General features: G+C 38.9%; 1 protein-coding gene across 1 annotated transcript; it reads left to right on the forward strand.

The window, feature by feature from the left end:
- Window positions 1-3,924: 3,924 nt before the first annotated feature.
- LOC115812099 (RALY RNA binding protein like) lies at window positions 3,925-15,018 on the forward strand. The gene is made up of 7 exons (XM_030774587.1): window positions 3,925-4,180; window positions 11,957-12,032; window positions 12,195-12,242; window positions 13,436-13,623; window positions 13,979-14,092; window positions 14,430-14,593; window positions 14,986-15,018. Exons 1-7 carry the CDS (start codon window positions 3,925-3,927, stop codon window positions 15,016-15,018), a joined length of 879 nt encoding a protein of 292 aa, XP_030630447.1.
- Window positions 15,019-18,576: the final 3,558 nt, after the last annotated feature.

The following is an 18,576-nucleotide window of genomic DNA, read 5'->3' on the forward strand; positions in this document are numbered from 1 at the left end:
CAAGCACGCTAGGCTTGTTTTAACAGAGGGCTTTGGGTGAATCCCAGAGTGCCAGAAGGAAGAGCACACATAATATAATAATTATTGTGATCAATACATATGTACTAATATAGGGAGGTGCAGTAGAAACAGTGTTGTCTATATCTCAGCTAGCTAAATTAGAGTAGTCAACCATCAAAACGCCTATTCTTCCTCAGCTGGAGAGAATAATTATTCCATTATAATTGGAAGAACTGGGATGCTCAGCTGGGCACTTCTGTTCTCCAGCATTAAACTCCAACGTTAGGCCTATAGATTTAACGTGTGCTATGCATTGATTATTTATGTCTAGCCGAACGGAGACAGGCTGATAAAAGATATGCTATGAATAGCTAGGTCTGTCCGTCATATGAGTTTATTTCTTTGATTAAAACACCTCCACCAGTGTTTCACAGTGCCTAGAATCCCAGGAAAGCCTTGTTCTTGACACGGTGAGATGACAAGGGGGAGGGAAAGGAACCTCTAAGATGATTACATGCATCAAATTCTCAGCGCCAGTCCCCTCCTCTTGTATTCATGTATTCAGTGCGATCTGTCGGAGAGGGGGTCCTGTCTGCCGAGAGGATCATCTGACAACTATATATAGACATACAACGGAAGAAAACAGATGAAAAAAAAAAGAAAAGCGCACCTTTTTCCCTTTTTTTTTTTTACCGGACAAACAGAAGATTGTGTGGAGTAGAGAAGACTGTATACAGCAGCACTTTTTTAACAGTTTAGAGAATAGAGAAGGTGGTTACACTTGCTGGACGTACTCTAGCGTGGTCCAGAATATACAGTGGTAGACACAATATAGCAATGCCAATAGATCCAGAAGGTACTACACGTTTATTTCCAAATGCCATGGAGCCCCTGAGCATTCAGTGCAGTTTGATATTGTACTGGTTTGATGCAATAAATCCGAACATGCCTTTCTGGTTTGGTAATTTGTAAGACGCGTAAAAGGCTTTGGAGGATGGGAACAGTTAGCGCAAAAGTTACCATTACTGTAAACATCAGTTAGTCATGTCACACTCCTAATTAAACTGGTTGCATCGCAATCTATTAGCCCTGTTATTGGAAGGAATGTAAAGTATGTTTGATCAGCACTTATGGGATGATCATTCAGAGCTGCAGATGAAAGAATTGCTGTTGAACAATCTCTTGTACAAACAAGGTGGAACATTAGCCATCTCTATTCTTGGAAAATTATCTGTTGCTCTAAATGTGATAAAGTGGGGTACAAGACACATAATAGTGAAACAGGTATACTTTGTGATCTAGTACGTCGCCCAGCTGTTGTGCAAGCTTATAATAAGATAATTTATTATTATTTAGACACAGACCATAGCAGGTGAAATGTTAACGATCAAGATTTATAGATTTTTTTTTTCAGTGAAAGGGGCTAATTCCTCATTATCAAAATCTTTCCACAGGTCTCCTGCCAGTCCTAGTTAGCTAACATTTTGAACACTTATTTGATCTTGGGAAGTAGAGGGTGTGCAACTTAACTGTTCTGGACAATGACATTGAATTTTCTAATGAATTGGTTAATAAAGCATCTCTGCAGACTCATGCCATGTGGCTTACTGCATAAACCTTAAAAGCCTGTACTGTGTATTTATATTTGAAGGCTGTATGTGTGTGTGTGTGTGTGTGTGTGTGTGTGTGTGTGTGTGTGACAGAGAAAGAGAGAGAGAGAGAGAGAGAGAGAGAGAGAGAGAGAATGTGTATTTCTGTGTGTGTGTGTGTGTGTGACAGAGAGAGAGAGAGAGAGCACAGGAAGGGGAGATGTGTCAGGGCATTTCATGTTATTGCCTGCAGGATGAAGGTTGGTCAGTCAAATGGACTATATGTACATGTATGGTGTTCAAGAAAGTAGTCATGCAATCTACTTTAAGCTGAGTGTGAAAAGACAGAGAATTGAAATGTCAGATCCAGGCAGTGTTTCAACCTGTTTCTATCAAGCCTGTCAGTCACGCCTGAAAGACAGAGAATGGGCTGAGGTTATTATTATTATTAATTCATGGAAGTGTATGACAGCTTATGATGAGTCAGTGGCTTGGTACTAATGAGTGAGGAGTGAGGCTTTGGTTTGAAAATGACGAAAGTACATGTCATTCTGTAGGTGTGCTTTTCAAAGCATGTATCTATCTTCACTGTGATTGAATGATCTGTGTTTTCCCACGAGTGATGACCTTGCTTGGCTCGACAGAACATGCTGGAAAAGTTTAAGATTATGCATGGGGAGCATGATGGATTTTCTAGTTTGATAGATCAATAACAGTCCAAATGAAAAGCATACACAAGTGATACTGTTTTTAGGCGTAGTAAAAGTAAAATAAAGCCTGAAAAAAAAAGCATTGCTTAACTTTAAATAAATTTTGATCGACAAGATAATGTTCCTTATCGTATGTTGCCTGTGTTTTTGGTTTGATGTAAGGGATTGAAGTTAGGACATAAATCTTAAAGGAGAGCTATTTGTGTCTTTGTATATATCTCTCGCTGTTTGTGCATCGGATGCATGTGTGTGTGTGTGTGTGCGTGTGTGTGTGCGTGTGCATATGTGTGTGTAGGTGTGTTTGTGTGTGCGTGTGTGTGTGCGTGTGCATATGTATGTGTGGGTGTGTTTGTGAGTGGGTGGGTGTGTGTAATATGACCTGTGAAAGGGAGGTGAGACTATTGGTGTCAGAGCGAGTGTTCCTCTTTGTATGAATCTCACACCTCTGAGAACCTGCCTGTAACTCCGCCATAGCCTCTCTCACTTTGTCCCTGTGTCAAGGCAAGAGTGCTAAGAGGCAGAATCACTCCTTTATTTCACCTCCCTTCTGCTTTTTTCTGCTTCATCCTCTATTTAATGTGACGGAGGGGAAATAAAACACACGACTTGAAGAAGATTGAGAATAGGACACTCCATTAACGTTTTTTTTTTTCTTCTTCTCTCTCTCACCATATAGCAGCAGATATTTTACATTAGGGCAGGTAATACCACTTAAATACCCCCCGAGCAAGTGAGTGTGTGTGACATGCTGCGCTGAAATCTATATGTGTACGTGTTTGTTCTGTGTGTGTAAGTCCAAAACTCCTCCGTTTTAAGTCTCAGTTTCCCCATAAGTCCCAAAAGTGACCTTTTCTCATTTCTTTTTTTTTTTCTGTTTCTTTTTCTTTTCTTTTCTTTTTTTTTGAGGGACTGAGTGCATGAGTGCTCACTGCCTGTTTCCTTGGAGACAAGTCAAACTACACATCTTGTGCTATACCTTGCTAAGATCTTATTTTCACCATCAAAAGAAAAAAAAAATTAAACATGACTTCTCACTTCTATCTTTGGTGTGTGTGTGTGTGTATGAGAGAGAGAGAGAGAGAGAGAGAGAGAGAGAGAGATATTTCGGTCTGGCCATTTTGAACACCATTTATTGAATGTACTGAAGCTGTCGCTGTAGCTGTTTTCAGATCAGTAGCAACAGTAGTGACAGTGGAGTTCTGGCTGGACTTGTATGGTCAATCTATGTGCTGTTTTCTTGAGCTATGCTTTATGTAAATGTTTTCTGACCTAGAGGCATCATTCATTCAGTGCTGTAAATGCTTTTGTGTGATGTGAACTGTTTAGTAGACTGCTCTCAGATCAGTGTTATGCATATTTTAACTACTGGTGGTATCCCTAAAAAATGTCTTGGCTGGTTCAAGTTGTATCCCTATAAAATGTCAAGATTTTCTTGAAATTATTTTGTAATTTATGAATCTTTGGTTTTGAGATGTGTAGATAAAGAACAGTGCATTGAACATGTCGTTTTCATGCATATTGTATTTAATAAAATCATTACAGTCATCATTTAGTGTTTGATTCTGAAATATGGCTATTGATCACTATGTGTGCGTATGTTTATCAGGAGTCCGCATTCTGAAGGAATGACCGGTAAGACACAGACGAGCAACGTGACCAATAAGAATGACCCTCGTTCCATCAACTCCAGAGTGTTCATCGGAAACCTCAACACCACCGTTGTGAAGAAGAGCGACATAGAGGGTATCTTCGCCAAATACGGCAAGATCATGGGATGCTCCGTGCACAAGGGCTTTGCCTTTGTTCAGTACGCCTGTGAGAGAAATGCACGCTCTGCCGTAGCAGGGGAGAACGCCCGAGTCATCGCAGGCCAGCCCCTTGGTAAAGCTTTACTTTTTTACCAGCATACTTCACTGTTTTGCCTGTTTTTGTTTGAGAAAGAGACAGAGAAAGAGAGAGAGGGAGAGAGAGAGAGAGAGAGAGAGAACCAGTGCATATACTGTTAGATCTAACAAAATACTAACACTGAACCCATGGCCAGAGGAGAACCTTAAAAGGCTTTGCAATGATATAATTCCTGAAATAGACAGACAACAGTTATGCACAAGTACAGCAAGTACACAAGTACAAGTACAGAGTGATAGCTTGAGTCCAGTGATATGAGTAAGGCAGTGTAATAATGTTGATGATGATAATACTGATGATGATGATGATGATGATGATGATGATGATGATGACGATGACGATGACAGTGATGATGAGAGTGATTATGAGGAGAAGGAGGAGGTGCAAGAAAAGTACAAGCACAGGGTTTAGTGGGATAAGGGAGAAATAATGGGGATTATTTTCGCATGCAGACTCCTTCAAGACCACTGGGTAAATCTCCACTATTACTTATTGATCATCTTCCGACATCCTTTATTAAAAACCGAAACATCTTTGGCTCAGGTTTAATATGAACAGATGACTGATGGGTCAGTTCACTCAATTCCGTGCAGCTTTCACCTCAAGGCAGCGGCTTGGCGTTCACATAGCTGAAGATTATAGTGACGAACCCACTGTGTCTCTCTTAAAAAAGCTGGAATTTGAACGGAGCTGTGTTCTCCACTATTATTGGATGCCTGAGAATGTTATGAGGTTCTCAGAGATGATGCCTACAGGGCTTCTCCTTCTCCATAGGAACAGTGCTTTTCTCTGCGTTTCTGAAGATGGAAACATACTAAATATCTCTTAGTGTGGAATATATTTAGTTAGATGAACATGCTGTATTTTTTTTTCCTCACAGTTTCATCATTTAAACAAATCTGAATATCTCAGGAAATGTGTAATGCATCAGCACAGTGAATTGTAATAGATGCCATTAAAATACTGGGAGACAAAAGAGAGCAATACAGATGTAGTGTGTTTGTATCTGCACATCCCTAAATGTAGTTAGAACAGGACTACATTGTACATATTGCTTAAAGTACATTATGGCATAACTCCTCATGGATGATTTGAGTGTTTTCTTTACAGAGGAATTATAAAACATATATTCAAGTGATACCACAGTCTGCTTTTGCTCTAAAAACATGTACACACACACACACACACACACACACACACACACACACACATACACACACACTTGTACTTCTATCTTTGTGAGGACACTCACTGACATAATGCATTCTCTAACCCCTTGCCCTAACCTTAACCATCACAGTCATAACCCTCAAACAGCCCTCTGAAGAAGTGAGGACCAGCCAAAAAGTCCTCACTTTCCCAAAATATCCTCACTCCCAAGGTCTTAAACTCAAACTAGTCCTTACAAGGATAGCATGTACATGTACACACACACAAACACACACACACACACTGCTACCTGCTTTACATTGGGCAGAATTTGAATCTGTTTTCCAGTGCAGCAAAACATGTGGTTTTTGTGCAGGTTTCTCCATGTCTCTATGTGCTGTGCTGTATGTATGTATGTATGTATGTATGTATTGTGTATTTACATATGTATATACCTATGTATTATGGAGGTTTCTCTAAGGTTGTGCAGTGTTGTTGGGTGTAGGTGTATGTGTATGTGTGTGTGTGTGTGTGTGTGTGTGTGTGTGTGTGTATCACAGAGGTTTCTCTGAGCCTGTGCTGTGTTGCTGTATGAATAGCCTAAGTGCTGTTTCATTGTGGACAGTGGGCGAACTGCAGAAGTCTGTAATTTCCATGGCAGTTTCATCCCTTCAGTAGAGCACTTGAATTTTGTGCAGTCAGAGTGATTCAACTGGGCATAAGCATAAAGTAGTTCAGTAAGGGAGAGGGGCAGATAAGAGCGAGACAAAGACATACACATTTCCAGGTATCAATGAGCCAAACGGGTCATAAGTGAGCTGCTTCTCTTCTGATAGTAATAATAATTATGGATATTCTAATAAAACCCAAATAACTAACAGGTAACACAGGAAACTAAAATCAGGAGAAGCTACAAAAACAGCAGCGTTTTTATTGCATGCCTCTCAGCTCTTCAGTCATTGGCAAGTGCAGATAACAGAAGAACTGGCACGTAATTGTCATTTATGTACTTCTTCTGCCCCCTTGTGTCTATTGATAGAAATGCAATGACAATGTCTGGTTTCTCTTCAGTATTTACATGAAGTATCCATTTATGAGCTACACTTGTTTTAGACGATTATTTGGAGAATGTATTTGGTTTGGAATATAAATAAATAAGCACCATCCTTAATCTTAGCAAAATACATAAATTGCTAATATTACTGAAACACAAGTCTGTGTTGTGGGTATGTTAACTACAGAGTCTATGGAGCGGGACCGTGATTTTCAGCGCAACACAAGATGGCGATAAAAGACTGTTAATGATCAATACCTGTGTATTAGAACAAGGAACAGCTCTGTTGCTCATAAATGGGAATTCAATTAATTAAATTACTTTAATTACGCTGCTTTGTAGCCCTCATTGTTGACTTAACCCTGTATGTGATGTACTTTCTATATTTTTTTCTTTGTAAAGCAATTTGCCTTACTATTTCAAAGCACGATTTAGAGGAAAAAAATCTTCGGCAGTCTTGGCCAACTACTTTGAATTCTGTCATGCTTGTACATTTTATTAATTAATTGGCTTGGCAAAAAAAGAGTCAACTCACTCTAGATAATTACATATGTCAGATAATATTGAACCATGTGGTGGTCCTCAGTTTAAAAATGAAATATGCCTTTTTCAAGCTTATCAGTACGGAAAGAGGGAGGAGGAGATGACATTGTGGGAACGACAGTTTCTGATGAGGACAGCGTCACACGTTTTCAAACGTGAAAGTTGCATGAAAGGCCTTTGAAGCAACTTTCTTTTTGTTGATGTGAAGAGGGAATCGGCTCATCCTCAAATAACTTGTCATATGTCGCCCAGAACAAAAGGTTTTTTTCATAATAAAGACGTCAACTAAGCTAAAACACATCCAGGGAGCTTCTGTCAATGTAATTAGAAACTTTCTTTTCCAGAATTAAAACCCAGCAGGCAAGAGTCTTTCAACTGCAATGATAATAGTACGGTATCTCTCACAGGAAAAACATCCTCATTTTTCCTCACAAACGGGCTAAGCATATTTCCTTAGCTCCTGCTTACATAACGCTATGATTAAAAGCCATAATACCTTGGTTATGTATTACGTTTGAGACCATTTTAATCTTATGTTTATTGTCATTTTTACTCAATTTGCCTCTTCTAACTTTATCACTACGGACTCAATAAAACGTGTAATTTTTACATCGCTACCCCTCTCACACACAGACTTTGGATATACTGTGGGCCATTCATGAGAAATGCTCAAGGAAAGAAAAAAAAATTATACTCATGTTGAAACGGGGCACATGGCTGCTAATGTGTAGGCACAGGTATCAGCAGTTTCTTAGTAACTTCAATACGTTCAACACCTTCGCTGTCTAGACGCTTGAAATGCTGGCGCACTTCAAAGAGTGCTCTCAGTGAAGCCTATTTGTTCACCCCCCGAATGATCATGCCAATGGTACGGTCAGGACACGTTTGGAGCAGCCTTTATATATAACACCTAGGCAACTTCCATCAGGGAAAAACTCTTGACAGCGACTGGAGCCGCATCACTTTTAATTCATCGAGTCGCATGATACCTGACTTTCGTTGCATAAAGATGTACATGGGCAAGCGTCGTACTCAGAAATGTGAGTATTAAACAAGGCTGTTGAACATTTCATTGTGTTTTTTATGAAGTAAAGTTTGTACTAATGTCTATATGAAATGTGTTCTGTTATTTGGATCACTGATGTTGAGTGATAAGATTAAAAAATCGTACAATTAAATTAAATTGTCATATTTTCTTCTCATTTTCTACCGCAGAGAGAACTAATCCGTTCTATTCTTTTTATGAATGTGAACACAGAACAGGTCAGACCTTTGGCACCGTAGCGTAAATTACATCAGTGTCTCCTCATTACACTGCATTAGAATTTCTACTCTCTTGAACCGGCTGATGAGTTGTTTGATATTAGCCTGCATACACAGACGAGAGGACTGTGAAACTGTCTTGTTGTCGGGTTAAAAAGAGTAACAAAAATGTTGAAAGCACGTCACGAGAGGGGTGAAGACAGCGATACACTGTTTGATCTTCTCCCATGAAACTAATGAGTAAATCAGTGTAACGTTTTGATCCTTCAAGGTCCTCGTATGGCGTGCTTTGCTCTTTAAATGAATAAGAACAGATAAAAGTGTGCGGGTGTTTCATCCCCCGTCACGTTTCTGTATATATATACAGCGCCTGTTAAGCCATGCTGGATGTACATAACTGGCTGTACATAACTGCTTTATCTACTGCGCTAATTAACACAAATTGCGGATGCCAAGCTTTCCATTATGTATAATAAACGCATTAAGTTCAATATATCTTTAAATTCTGCTCGAAATTCCTGCTCAAGATCCACGCTACATGTGCACAAATATCACGATTTGTTAGACTGGAAGGAAAGCAGAGATATCTGGTTAACAAACTGGTTGTTAAGTGAAGTATCCTGTTGAGTTTCATCAAGACATCAACTCTGTGTTGTTTCTAGCCTCTGGATGTAGATGTCCGTCTTAAGATGACACATCAAAGCTCCAGTGAGGACCTGTGTGTCTGGGAACTCAGCAGGCATGAATGATAAGCAATTCTGCTTTTCAAATGGTCTTCCTCAAGGCTGTGGACCACAAACTGTTGCAGACAATTGCACACACCAGTTTCATGGTTACATCATGACCAAAGAAGAAGAAGAAGAAGAAAAAAAAAACTCAGGAGATTGGCATGACAGTCAATATATGAATAAAAGAAAAACCTTCAGAAGTAACAATTTCTATTAAATGTTCTTTTTTCCCCAGTTCTTTAAAATGGTGCGAGTTAAATGATCCACCAACAGAAGTCAAAGCAAAATAGTGCATTTCCTTTGCATTTTTTTTATACATTCACCGGTCTGAAAACAATGATAATGGACTTTTAGATGCAGTATTTTCTTTGTAACTGGAATTAAGTGTGTGTGTGAAGTGTTCTGAAGCTCTTCAGAGTCTCGCCTGTTGAAGGAACGTTTATTGACTTAGCTGTGGAAGTTTGGCTTGCACTGATATGCTCACCTAATCCTTATGCATTTTCTGCATGAGTTTTGATGCACAGCAGTCAGCTACTCCTTGACATGAAAAATTACATATTGTTTTTACCACATCTTCATCCTCAACTCTCACCCACCCCACCCCTCTCTATCCAGCTCTGTCTCTCTCTCTCTCTCTCTCTCTCTCTCTCTCTCTCTCTCTTTCCATCTCTGTCTGTCTGTCTGTCTCTCTCTCTCTCCCCCTCTCTCTCTGCTGCTGCCGCTGTGGGATAGTAATGACCAGGAGTGTCTCTCCCTCCTCTTAAGCAGAGACAGGTTGATTTGGTGACATTGAGTAGAGGTCATCACTGCAAAAGATGTCAATCTCTCCTCTGCCTTCATACTGTCGCTCCTCTGAACCAGTGACAAGAATACTGATCACAAGCACCCGATAGGGACCTGAGTTGAAGTAGATGCTGTTACCTATTCTTCTCAGTTATCTGTATCCATTTAGGGGTGAGTGTGTGTGTGTGTGTGTGTGTGTGGTGTGTGTGTGTGTGTGTGTTGTGTGTGTGAGTTGTGTGAATTTTGGGGTTTAGCAATTTAACAATTTTTGGGTGATTTTACAATTTAAAAAGTGATGCTGAAAAAACAAATACTCATGTATTGCAATTTATTCAGTTTTGTGTGGGGATTTAGCATTTATTGGAAGAAAAATCATATATCTCTATTGCGCACTGTATACAAGAATGGGATAGATGATGTTTCATAGAATTTCATGTGTGTCATTTGCTCCAGCAAAATATATCCTGATAACTATTTATTCTACCAGAGAATAGTCTTTTCCTACACCCCGCCCTGAGATTCAGAGATTACACAACATGACAAAACTCTGAGAACAGTCAGTTAAAGTCTAAGCAGAGCCGTGCCATGTTTATATGGTAAATTTAAAATATTCAGAGGATGCTAACAAGCTAAAACCCTAAGCATGGCAGATAAAGTGACGTTATTGTTTTCATGTCCTCTCTCATTAATCCATTATGCAGAACAGGAGTATTGAAAGCATGCAGAACAGAGGGTACCCAATACAGAAGAGTGGTCTTACGCTCTCAGAACAGACTCCTCTTAATAAGCAGGTATTATGTATGAAGATAGAGTCAATAGCTTGAGTGCTAATGTACAAACCCTTCTACTCTTGTCGCCTTCGCTGAAAGGGAGTTGAGATGGTTTGACTATAAATACTTCATTTTTATTCTGTGACCAAAATTTCAAAAACCCATTCCAATCAGGCTAGCTTGTTTTTTTTTTTTTTTTTGACTTTTCCCTTTTTAAAATCAATCATCAAACGGCAGTTATATTCATAACTGTGACTAAACATTGATGATGCAGTGATACTCAAGGACATATAGCATCGGTTTTCCTGAAACTCACACACTTCAGGGTGCTTGTTAATGCCTCTCCTTGCCCTTGTCATAAATATGGATGAAAAACAAGTAATGAGTTTTGCTAGAATGAGAAGGGGATGTTGGGATTTGCCTCTGAAGCAGCTCCGCTAATGTAATATTAAAAACAAATTAGGGCTCTGCTGTTTTTCTCCTGTCACTGTTTTGACATGTTGGACCTGCCTCGGGCATATCCGTTTTTTGGGGGGTTTTTTTCCCCCGTTTCGGTTTGGGTGCTGTCTTTTAGCAAAGAAATTAAAGGAATATTTCCTCATTTCTTTCAAAGTAAAAATTTATTATGAATTCAGGATGGATTTTGAGATTGCTTTATTTGACAGAATCAGTTTCAAAGAAGATAAAACTGTTGGATCATTTGTTTTGTAATGTAGTCTACAGTAAATTGGCAGTATCGCTTAAGATTCAGCTGTTGAATTGAAATGAAACTATTGTGTAAGCATAATCTGAATGAGTGTAGTGTTTCAGATTTTTGTGTGTGTGTGTGTGTGTGTGTGTGTGTATTTATATGAGACTGAGACAGAGACACGGGGGGAGGGTAGAAAGAGACAGAGACAGAAAAGAGAGAGAAAAAGAGGGTAGAAAGAGAGAGAGAGAGAGAGAGAGAGAGCTCCTGTGCTCCTGGTACAAGGTAACCTATACTGTCAAATATGTGTGTGACTACTATTTTTTCTCTCAGCATTAGCCATCTGTTTGTAGGACCATTAAAGTGAGGGCTGAAATAGCTTGTAACTGATTTAAAGCTCAGATTGGCTGCCTGCTTCTTCAGTCCGCTCTCTGTCTCCTTTGGCGACCTTGAGGAGTGTTCAGGAGTGATTGTTAAAAGGACTGTGGGTAGAGGCTTGCGCGCTGATAAAAATGTGTCTGGCTCATGAGTCTGTGGAACGGCTTCTGTCAATCAGACACAGGGCCGACGCTTGGGCCGGTGACAGGGCCATCGACCGTCTTTAATTCAGCACATTCATATCCTTCCAAAACCCCTCGCCAAGGCTGAGTTTACACCATAACAACACCACAGACTTCCGACTGGATTATACAAAGGAATGTTTCAGACATCTGGTGGCTGGTGAACATATCAGAAAGCAGTATTTAATAGTCCATACTTGCTCCTTTCCCACAGATATTAACATGGCTGGGGAGCCAAGACCCTACAGGTCAAAATTAGGGTTTAAACGACCCCTCTCCTGCATGTACAGGTAAGAACCAAATCCCTGGTTTACCTTTCTGTTGTCAGGACTCATCATTAATACACTGGTGTTGCTTTCACTTTGTGGTTTATGCATAAAAGAATCAGCTAAATTATTTTGATCATATGTCATTTTAGTTCATGTTGATTAATATTCCTATTGTTTTCACAGTGGCTATGATTTGGACTATGACTACTACAGGGGTGATTTCTGCAGCAGGTATGGTTGGCCTTGCAGATCTGAGCCCTGTGTGAACATAATGACACAATTTCTGTGACTTCAGCAAACACAGATGACACTGATTAGTTGTTTGATATCTGCTGTATCAACGTTAATGCTTTGCACTGTCTAATGTTTGACTTATGCGAGGTTATAAAGTCATTGTTGATCTCTCCTTGCACTTTCCTCCTGTCTCACAAAAGCTCCCTGACACAAAAAAAGAAAGGAAGGAGAGACAGAGTGTTTGAGTGTGTGTGCGTGTGCGTGTGTGTGTGTGTCTGTGACAGAGAGAGAAAGAGAGCGAGCGAGAGAGAGAGAGACAGAGACAGAGACAGAGAACAGAGAGCGAGAGAGAGAGACAGAGAAACAGAGAGAGAGAGAGAGCGAGAGAGAGCGAGAGAGAGACAGAGACAAAGAGACAGAGAGAGACAGAGAGACAGAGAGGAAGAGAAAAGAGATGGAAGGAGTCCACTGCAGTTGTCAGGAGCTCATTAATCAAAGTGCGCTGTACTTTTATTTCTTTTGCCTTTCATGCATCGCTCTGGCTAATGATAGACGCTCACATCTCATCTCTGCAGTGTTAACCAAATGTCTGATGCCCTCCAGGTCGGTAATGAACCAGGCAAGACAGGGCATCTGTCCTCACTCTGACATTTTTATCTTGGTCTCTTCCTGTCTTTTTTTAGACTTGATTTTTTTTTTTTTTTTTTTTTTTACGCAGCTCTCTGGAAAAAAGAATGAATCCCATGCGGACAGTTATGCAACAAATTTGAAACAGTAATATGATTACACAAGTGGTATTTTGTATTTTCACCGTTGGGCAGTCTACTCAATCTGTTAATGGACTTTATAGTGGATGCATTTCCCAACTCGCTGCCTCATTAGTCCGAGTTTTCCAGGCATCACCCTAAGAGCTGCTGCGACTCGGTACGGATCCTTGATGATGAAATTCGTTTTATGTTTACGTTGCCCTCTTCAGTTGAGGCAATGCCGTTTGGAACGCACTGGATATTAAATGCTGCTGGTTTACAGGATGGTTTTAATCCAGGGACTCTGGAGTAGACCTCCAATTTTCCATTTTCTTGATGGATAGCTAAATATTTCACTGACACGTCACTTTAATTAGATGTCACCGTTTCATTGTGCTGCTCCTCCGTTTCTGACAACCACCCCGTTGCTCCTCGTCTCCTCAGATTATTTGACTATCACGGACGAGTGGCACCTCCTCCGCGGGCGGTGATACCCATCAAGCACTCCCGTCTAGTCGTCCCCTTTACACGCAGGGCAAAAATTTCCATTGCAGGCAAGATAACTCCTTCCCTCTCCTCTCCTGCCTCTTTAAAACAACCAGCCACAAGCTCCTCAAACTCTGGACCCAAACGTAAGCCTGTCACTTCGTTTCCTCATTTATGAAAAGATATTACCTGGAGATCATGCCTTTCTACTCGAATATCCAGTGTTTCACACATGTAACTATTAACTAACCTGAAATGAGGATGGTAAATTGTAGGTGTTTCATAATATTCAGGTTGAACACTGCTCCTAACAGGTTTCATTCAAAACTATTTCCATTTGTGTCTAGTTGGAAAACGGAAAATGATGTAAAACTAGAAGCGATAGATAATGGATGTGATGCTTTATGTTGTCATCTCGTTATTCATTTAGATATTGTTATGACACCGTGAATTGTGAATATATTTTCGTTTCTTTTTTTTCTCCTTTTTTCCGTGTTTCAGTGAAAACAGATCAGCTCCTATTGGTCAAGCAGGAGCTGACACAGATCAAGAGGAAGATTGATTCTTTACTGGGTCGACTGGAGCTGATAGGGAGGCAGCATACTGAAGAGACAGGTGAGAGAGAGAGAGGGAGAGAGAGAGAGAGAGAGAGAGTGTGTGTGTGTGTGTGAGAGAGAGAGAGAGAGAGAGAGGCTTTCTGTCATTGTAGAGGACATGCTGGCAGGGGGTTAATGAAAGATACTTGCTTCCATTACTTTCTTTGACAGTTCAAGTGATGGGGCAGTTCAAGTTCAGCACTCTAAGCACAAATCATACAAACAAAAGGAGAAAAAAAAAGAAGTGTGTTGAACTGTCCGGTCGTTTAACCCATTTGTTTAACTGTTATTTTGTTCTGTTTCTCTGAAATGTGAACTTTTTTGGATGACACCGCGGCATGTTTCCGTTACGGAAGTAACGAGGAAGCACAAAGCTCATGACACACTTGTGAGAAGAAGTGTTTGCGGGATGGCCGAAAATGAAGGAGAGGAGATCGATCAGGAGCAGTCAGAAGGAGAGACCAGCGAGATGACAGATGGAGGCGAAGATGACTCTGGTGATGAAGGTGGTAATGATCTGGTGAGAAGCAATTTTGCTTCATCCTAATTTTGAGGTTCTCATTGTCTGGGACAGACTGTGGGGTAAAATACTGTTGTAAAAGCCAGTGTGTTTGGCCAGTGTGTTTGGAAGGGGATAAAAGTTGCCTCGGCAAAGCCACGGAGAAATCGGCTTAAATGTGTTTTATTTGTGTTTAAATGTGTTTCACGGTCATCTGGCTTCTGTTTGTTCGGATATCAGATTTATAACTATCAAAATTCAGATTAGCCAGCATTCACGAATCAATCCATTTGCTTATATAACAACATTAACAACAATGTACATATTGTTATATATAACAATGGCTTGTTAGATGAGACAGCGAAGGTGACATTTGTAAGTGTGATATTTTAATTTTAAATTTTATTCTTTAGATAGAAAACCGGATATCCGATGTTGACAACTGAAAAAGGTGTGTATGCTCCATTGATCTTTGTAGATGGAGAAAACTACATTTTTGTGCATGACTGATCATATGTCTATGATACCTGGGCTCCATATTCACTAAAATCATTTCAGAAATTATTTCAGGGGTTTTTTTCATGGATGTAGTGGGGAATTGTTTTGAGTTTTCTTCTTAAAAAGAGAAAAAAGATGGATTAATGTCATGGATTAATGTATAATGTCATGTAATGTTTCTCATCTAACGTTCCTCACATCAACGTATATTCTCAGCATTTAGCTTTAGAGCAAGATACTTCCACTTTTAAACAATGTACAATAGTTTTGACCTAGACCAACTCAATTTGGCCTCTATTATCAGTCAAATTAATGGTTCACAGTTATTTTACCACATCTAACAGTCTGCCGCCCACAACCTGAAGACCACACGGCAAGACTAAATGACATAGCACACATCAGAGCATGAGTTTTCAGGCTACTGATCCTGTAGTCTTTCATTTTGATGTTTTTATATGCAACAATCAGTCCAAACACAATTTATTTGCACGATAATCATCCGGATGGAATGTATAGTAGAATTTATTTGTGTAAATTTTTCTTTTCAGGAGTTCAAAAGCCAAAATCACATGCTATTTCGAGAAAGTTGGAATGCTTCATGTCCTGAGATACCTCTGATATGCAGAAGAGTGTTAGACAAACATGACATCCACCTATTGCGTTCAGCAGTGAGGACTGTCCTCTACACATCATATAAAACTGAGCTTGAGAGAGAGAGAGAGAGAGAGAGAGAGAGAGAGAGAGAGACTGTTGTGAGAAGAGTCTTTAGTAGTTGTAGGGAGATCATTAATCTATGTTTAATTTATCAGGGAGTGAGAGAAAGAGAAAGAAAGAGGGAGAGAGAGAAAACAATAATAAAACATAATATTAAATGGTTGTGGAGAAATAAATACATCTACCTACAATTTATCTTTAACTTCTACACCTACTTGTGCTTTGCTGATGCGACTTTGTTTGGAGCAAACTTCAAATAACCATACCTGCCAAGGTCTAAATTTATTTAAGTTTATTAATGGAGAGTCCACAGAATAATGTGAACCACTTTGTATTCAAATAAGACATGCACTCTGTACTTTGTTGTTTATCCATGCTACAAACTGATATATTAGAAGTTGAGTTGAGATCAAGTGTTATTGTTAAACTCATATTTCTATGGAAACTATCCATATTATGATGCTCTTTATTTTTCTTATTGTGAATCATGTTTCATGTTTACAATGAAATCCTAATTTCTGAAACGATGGCATTCATCACTATGTAAGATTTTGTTTACATTTGGGTGACATTGAATAATAGAGTGATGGTGATCTATTTATGTATATTCATGTGAGAGTTTTGTTCTAAATGTATTTAACTGCCTCCAAATATCTGACCCTAATTAACAATGTGATGTTTACCTTATGTTTACCCTCATAGTACTTGATGTAAAGTCCTCCAGTTTATGAATGTATATTCTGACACTGTTGAGTATTTAACCCTGTGTTCAGACTTCTGTCAGCAATGAATGAGTTATGTGGTTTAATCGGTTTGCGGAAAACCCTCTGGCTAAAATGTGAACAGTAAACACATTTTATAAAGATATTTTATTATCTGTACATTGACAGCGTCATGAAATATTTCCTTTATTTTTTGGTTGATATTTACTTCATTTCTTAGTTATTTCCAACCATGCACAAACAGAGAAAGACCTATAAAGCTTTTGATACTATGTATCCTAAGGTGTTAAGTGGTTTTAAACTTATTTAAATGGGAATATTCAAGCTCACTGACCAACACAATTGCTCATCAGAACAGCATACTTAACAATATATTTAAAATGTTTAAACAACATTCACAATTATCAAATTTCTGGCACTCTTAAGAGTGCTTTGACTTGAAAGTTCAGAACATATTTATGTATCTAAGATATGTTGACTGCGCTCCTGGGATATAAGTATGAAGCAACTTTTCATCAAATGAAACATGCAGCGGCTAATATTTGAACTAGAACACTATATCATCCAAAAAGAGCACACATCACTACTTTGAACCATTATACTGGCTATTTATATTACACTCTGTCAACCACTGCAAGATAGTGTACGATTTAGCAATATTTTATATTTACATGTCCTTAAACTACACATATATAGAACATACAGTATATGTAGATACATATGTGTCCTTAAAGATTACACATATGCTACATGAAACACAAGAAGGTTTCTCATTACGATGAAGTCAAAAATTTAAGTGTGGAAAATAGTTTTAAATCCTTTGAATGAAATTATCATTTTGTATTTTATCCTTTATTTTTTTTCTTCAAAGGTGTTTTCTTTTTTGTAATGTTAGGAATTTAATTTAATTAAATAACACGTCTGTCTGTTTATGTGTTTATTTCACCATTCTTTAGTACTGTGCCTTTCGTATTCACAACTGCTCCTCTAAGATTTGCTTTTCTGATTTTCATCTCTCTCTCTCTCTCTCTCTCTCTCTCTCTCGCAGTTGCCACAATCATTATTAAACATATAAATAGATCACATTATCACATCCTTTTGTTAGTTTTACAGCTATTATGTATTGCAATAACAGTCATACATAATGCATCCATCTTTCAAAAGAGACGCAGTAACTAGGCCTGCCTCTTGGGTGAATGCATATAGTCAAGCGCAAGGAAATTACATACTTGCCTTCCTACGAGTTCAAATGTGCTGTAATTATCACAGTTTCAAATGGGATTACAAATGAAAGCTGATAGGGACTGCGACAAAGATCACTGCTTTTGCTAAATAGCGCTGCCATTTATGGGTGATTAAGGTGTACTGATGGTGAACTTCAAAGCTCTGTCATGTCTCAGTGAGTTGGACGGTTGACTGGGTGTTTCAAATGACAAAGTGGCCTGTCCAAATTATGCAGTCAGTCACTACAAACTCATCCGTTCCTAATTCTATCGTAAGTGAGTTTTTCAAATTAAGGATAGATTTAAACTCAGATTAAATACTGGCCTTCTTAAATTTTTAAACAGCCATTAGAACTTTGATCTGTATGCAAATTTTCACTTCAAATCACTTCAGCTTGACAAGAATGCAAATTTCTTTGCAAGTTCAATCAAGTGTACATGTTTCCTCCATTTGTGCTGGAATTATTTAACATACTGCAGACACAAAAGTAGATTTCTTTTTTTCTTTTTCAATTTCATAACTAATTTCACACACTTCAAATAAATTATTTTTAACTCACAGAAACGGCAAATATCAATTCCATCAAGAACAAGAACAGAATAATTTAGTACATTCAAGTTTCAAGTTTATTTAGAGCCCAGTATCACTGTTTAAAGTCTCAAAGGGCTTTACGGCCCTTGTGTGGAACAAGTAAGATTTAATAATGCAGGCAGTATGTTGTATGTGTTAATAATCCTTTACCTCTGCGTAATGTTACTTGTGCGAGTTGGTCATATCAATTACACAGATCACTACGCATTTCGCCTTGGTACTACGATGCCCCAGTAACTCTGATGTAATGTTATT

Source organism: Chanos chanos, chromosome 5 (assembly GCF_902362185.1).
Source record: "Chanos chanos chromosome 5, fChaCha1.1, whole genome shotgun sequence".
Classification (NCBI taxonomy): Eukaryota; Metazoa; Chordata; class Actinopteri; order Gonorynchiformes; family Chanidae; genus Chanos; species Chanos chanos.